The sequence below is a fragment of the Rhea americana genome, unplaced genomic scaffold, assembly GCF_003343005.1.
Source record: "Rhea americana isolate MKP2758 unplaced genomic scaffold, rheAme1 scaffold_432, whole genome shotgun sequence".
Taxonomy (NCBI): Eukaryota; Metazoa; Chordata; class Aves; order Rheiformes; family Rheidae; genus Rhea; species Rhea americana.
The window spans coordinates 17,828-23,147 of NW_028186571.1; the positions used below are offsets into that span (position 1 = coordinate 17,828).

Sequence of the window (5,320 nt, forward strand, 5' to 3'; positions counted from 1 at the left end):
TGTGTGTGTGTGGGGGGGGTCTCGCACGTTGCTCGTCCCCCTCCAGCTCCGGCCGCCCCCTCGCCGGCCCCTCCGCACGCCCTGCGTCTGCCCCGGCTCGTCCTCGGCGCCGTTTGCAGCCCAAATCGAGCGTCGCTGCTCCGCTAGCGCCAAAGGGGATCGATGCCCAAATCCCCCAGCCCCGGAGGCCGGCGGGATCCCGGGACGCGGGAAGGGGCCCGGTGCCGGGGCGCTCCCACCGCCGGCTCCCGCCCCCGGGAATCGGCAGCCCCTGCGCTCGGGGCYGCGCTCCCCGACGTGCTCATTAGCAGCCGAGATCAATGTTTCTCGCCTGCTGCTTCATTATTTATGAGCTGGAGCCATCACTCCTCTGCGGGAACCCGAGCCCCTGCCCGTGCCCGTCTTGTGCTCCACTTCCCCCTGCCCTGGGGAAGGGGCCCAGGCGTCCGGCTYGCTCCTGMCCCGGGAGCTKCCCYCTGCCCAGCCCCGGAGGGACCAGCAATCCTGCATTTCAGCTCTTCCTCCTTGAAACCCAGCGGATTCGCTTTTGCAATTCAGGGAAAGAGGCGAAATGCAGAGATGAGGGTCCCCATGGCTCCCCTTGCCCATTGCACCTCCTGCCTGGGGACYCGGGTCCCCTCGTCCCCGTCCTGGGGCTTTGCCCGCCGTCACTGCGTGGCCTCCCTGCGGCAGCGGCGCGGGAAAAACCTCCGGCCGCCAAAAGTGCCCCAAACTCCGGGGTCATCCTGTGCGTCGAGGGCACCTGGGGCCCCTTCCCGGGACGTGGCGCCCATCTCGGCTTGGCACATCCTCCCCCCGCACCCATCCTGTCCGAAACCGGCACCTTCATTATTTATTCCCGCGCGGGGATCTCGGTTCCCGGCAACCAGGCTGCCTGCGCCGAGCCAACGCGCCGCCCGCGGCTCCGCTGCTGCGTTTCGCGCTGCTCCGCGCCTGCCCCAGCTGCTCGGCGGTGGTGGGGACCGAGCGGAAAACCCCAGGCGCGAGCCCGGCTGCCCCTTGGCGAAACGAGGCGCCTGGAGGAGCCGGAGCAGAGCGCGGGGCCSGGAGCAGCCCTCACCCTGCCTGGCGCCTTCCGTAGGCAAAGCCGAGGGAAATAGTCCTGCCCGGACCAGGCCCTGCTCATGGGGTGCAGATGAAGGGGACAAGGGCTGGCTGACCCCCCCCTGCACCCTGCAAAACCCCTCTGAACCTCACTGGACCCCAATACACCTCCCTGTACTCCCCTGCACCCCATTTCACCCTGCAACCTGCCCCGAACCTGCCTGCACCCTGCTGAATCCCACTGCACCCTAAAGCCCTCCTCTGTATCCTCCTGCACCCCACTGCACCCTGCAAAACTGCCCAGATTCCTCTGCACCCTGCTGAACCCCCTGGGTCCCCTTGCACCCTGCTGAGCCCCCCTGGGACCCCTTGCACCCTGCTGCACCTTGCTGAGCCCCCTGGGCCCCCTTGCACCCTCCTGCACCTTGCTGAGCCTCCCCGAGTCCCCCTGCACCCTGCTGAGCCCCCCTGGGCCCCCTTGCACCCTTCTGTACCCTGTTGAGCCCCCCGAGCCCCCCTGCACCCTGCTGAGCCCCCCTGGGCCCCCTTGCACCCTTCTGTACCCTGTTGAGCCCCCCGAGCCCCCCTGCACCCTGCTGAGCCCCACCGCACCAGCCCAGACCCCGCTGCAGCCCCAGGCTCGGCAGGCAGCGGTGGAGCTTGGAGACTTTCCCGCACCAAAACCCCCTCCCCTCGCGCCGGTCGGATCTGCCTCGGCCCCGGCGGCGGCTGCCAGGGACCCGGCGGCGCCTCCAGCACCCGAGGGGCCGAGAGGCCAGCGCGGAGGCCCCCTGCGCGGAGCGTCCCCGCGGCGCGCGGAGCACCCCCGGCGCGGCCGGAGAGCCCACCCGCAGGAATCGCCCGTGCCCAGACGTTCCCCGGGGCCGGCGGCAGGGAACGGATGAGCCCCGCGGGCCCGGCGGCCTCGGCGGCGGCGGCAGTGGCGGCGTGGGATCAGGCTCCCCTGCGCCCCGCTGCGCCGCCGCCTCTTACAAACTCCCTAAATCATTTAAGCGACTCATGTAAATCACTTTCCTCGGTGCCGCGCGGGCTCCTAAATAACTTATAAGCACTTGCAAGCGCTCGGGCCGCTCCGTCCGCGGCTCCACCGAGCAGCGGCCCGGCCGCAGCGACCCGGCGCGTTCGGCGCCTGGCGAAGCCCGTCGGGGCGATCGCTGCCCCGGCGAGGCGGGGACAGACGGACGCGGGGCCGAGGACGCCCAGCGGCAGCGTGTGGCCGGGGGCCCCTGGCCCTGCCGAGGGCTCCTGCGGCGCCTCTGCCCGCAAAGCAGCACTCACAAATTAATTATTAATTATTATTAATAAGGCTTAATGGTTGCCGGCGGCGCTTTCAGGCAGCGGCGGGCGCGGGGGGCTGCGGGCGCGGGGCCGGCTCCGCCGCCGCTCCCGAGACGGTTGCAACCGACCCCGCTCGTCTTTGCAGAGCCCCATCCGCCCCGCGACGGCCGCTCGCCCCCGGCACCGGGCCCGCGGCCGCGTTTGCTCGGGAGAGGCGGGACTGGAAAACCGCGAGGCGCGCGGAGCCCGAGGCGGCCAACGCGCCTGGGAAACCAGCTAGGAACACGGTTTGCTGTTCGGGGTTCTTTTCCCCCGCCGATAAAACCGTCGGCTCGGATTTGTTCGCGCGAATCGTCCAAGCGACTGCGAAGATGTTGGAAAAAGCTGCAAGCTGCTCGCGGCCGGAGGAGGAGGAGGAGGGTGGAGGAAGGTGGCGACGCCGGGACCCCGCCGGCGGGAAGCCCCCGCGCTGGCGGCCCCGGCACGCCGGCGGCTTTTCGACTGAAGTCCGGCGCGGCGGATGGCGGCTCCCCGGCGCCCCAGCGGCGGGGAAGGGCCGGCGAGGAGGCGGTCGCGAAGCGCCCGATCCGGGGGACGACGGGCAGTCCGGCTCGGCCGGCGGCGCCGCGGGGAGCCGGGATTAGCCGTGGCGAACGCCCATGGCCGCCCCGAGCGAGCCCCTTCCCGGCCGCACGGCTCCGGCCCGGCGGCGCATCCCGGCGCTTCGGGGCGCCTGCGGCGACAACGGATCGCGCAGCCTCCTCGGGGGCGGCTTCATCCCTACGAACGGCTCCGTCCTGGCTTTGATCTGCTCCGACGGGGCTGCGAAACGCGCTGCCGTCCCCCCCCCACCGCCGCGGCCCGACCCCGTCCCGGCTGCCCTCCGCCCCTGGACTCATCCCGCGCCCTCTCCCAGGCCCCCCCCCGGCCCCTTTCCGGCCCTCCCTGCCCGCGGCTCAGCCCGTCCCCGCGGCAGGCGGCAGGGACGTGGCGCCCCCGGAGCGGGCAGCTTCCAGCGCGGCCTCTCCGGGCTGCTCCCGCGGCACCTGACCTTGCTCGCGGCTTGATGAAATTTCATCCCGGGGTGCTGGCGCGCGGCCCCAAGGTCGCCCGCCCGCGCTCCCGGCGCCGGCCCCCCGCCGCCGCCAGCACCTCGACGGGGGATACGGGGCTCGGGGAGCCCCGGTGCAGCGCGCCCCGCCAGCACGGCGCCCGCCTGCATCGCYCTTGCTCAGCGGGAGCAGAAAACTTTGCATCCGATCGGATTTGTCCGGTCTCCCCGGCTGCGTTTCCCGGCCAGCTCCAGTGGCAGCGGGAGCACGCGAGCCGGGAGGCGCTCGGGCACGGGGGGACCCCGGGAGCCGAGCCCCCCGCCCCGGTGCCGCCCCCGCGCCCCGGAGCTGCCTCGCTCGGACGCTCGCTTTGCCCCCGAGCGGCTGCGGCTGCAGATTGCTCTGCGGTGGCAGCGGATGCTTTTACGGAGAGCTGAGTGCAGGAAGGAGGCAAACCACAAGCGGGGGCCGCGCCACCGCGGCCGGCGCTTCTCCGGCGGCGGGGCCAGCCCGGCTCCCGGGGCCCCGGCCCGGCATCCCGCGCACCCACCCGGCACCCGCTGGGCTCGGGGAAGGGGGGGAGGGCGCCGCTGCGGGAACCCCCCCCGGCGCCGCGGCGCCCGTCCGGCTCCACGGCAGGATCACGCAGCTCAGGATGCGCCGCCAGGGCTTCGCTCCGTGGGATTCCTCACTAAATCACGGCATCGGCCAAACCACGCCAAAAGTCGCCGGGCTCGGAGGAGGGTCCCCAGGCGCTGCCGGGGCCATCGCCTTCGCCGGGGCCACGGAGCCGGCCCGGCGGCGGGCGCCGCGGGGAGACGGCGCTGCCGGCGTTTGGGCAGCTCGCTCTGCCGCTGGCATATGGCGGCTCGGGCAACAGCCGGGCTCCCGGCGGGGAGGACGCGGCCGGAGCAGCCGGCCGGGCTGCCGGGGCGGCGCTCCCCGCGGACGCTGGATGCGTGCGGCCCCCCGGGAGCTCCCGCCTCGCCAGCGGCCCGAGCCGTCGGTGCTGCCGGAGCCGCCGCGCGGTCCCCGGGGACCGGGGCGGCCGCAGAACCGCCCCCGGCTCCTCCTCCCGTCTGGCTCCTGAAATACCCTCCGCCGCCTTCCCCCGCGAGCATCCCGAGCATCCCGCGCTCCGCTGCCCCGCGCGGGCGTTCTCCCTGCAGCGCCGCCGCCACCATCCTCGCTTTCCCCCTTCGCCGTTTCCCCTCTCCGAACTCCCCGCGCTTCCCCCGGCCCCGGGCGCCGGCGGGGACCCCCGGGCCGGACGATGCCCCTCCAGATATTCTGCACCATCTCCTTCTCCCGCGAGGACGGGCAGGGAGCCACAGCGGCCGCCGGCAGCGGCGAGGACGGAGCGGACGAGTTCCTCTACGGTCAGGAGGAGGACGAAGAGGAGGAGGAGGAGGAGGAGGCGGCGACAGCCACGGCCACCGACTTGGTGGCCTTCGCCGGCAGCTGCACCTTGCACGGGCTGAGCCACATCTTCGTGGAGGGCGGCCTGGGCGCCCGGCAGGCGCTGTGGGCGCTGGCCTTCCTCCTCTCCCTCTCCGTCTTCCTCTACCAGGTGGCCGACCGCATCGCCTACTACCTGGAGTACCACCACGTCACGCTGCTGCGGGAGGAGGACAGCCCCGCCATGACCTTCCCCGCCGTCACCTTCTGCAACGTCAACCGYGCGCGCCTCTCGCAGCTCAGCCCCGATGACCTGCTCTACCTGGCGCCCCTGGTCGCCTACGAGCCGGGCTTGGAGCCGGGCTTCGCCCCGGCGCGGCCCGGCCCCGGCCCCGAGGACGAGCCCCTCAATCTGTACGGTTTCTTTAACCGCACTTGCCACCGCCTGGAGGACATGCTGCTCAGCTGCAGCTACCGGGGCGAGCGCTGCGGCCCCGGCGACTTCG

The 5,320-nt window shown here is 73.0% G+C and overlaps 2 protein-coding genes across 2 annotated transcripts in view; one reads left to right on the forward strand and one right to left on the reverse strand.

Annotated features, from left to right (window-relative positions):
* RACGAP1 (Rac GTPase activating protein 1) overlaps window positions 1–5,320 on the reverse strand; it is a 26,861-nt gene that overhangs the window by 16,980 nt on the left and 4,561 nt on the right. The gene's annotated exons all lie outside the window — the stretch shown is intronic.
* ASIC1 (acid sensing ion channel subunit 1) overlaps window positions 4,610–5,320 on the forward strand; it is a 3,377-nt gene continuing 2,666 nt past the window's right edge. The window contains exon 1 of the mRNA XM_085315628.1: window positions 4,610–5,320. Within this exon, the coding sequence (XP_085171754.1) occupies window positions 4,690–5,320 (631 nt within the window). The 5' untranslated portion in view covers window positions 4,610–4,689.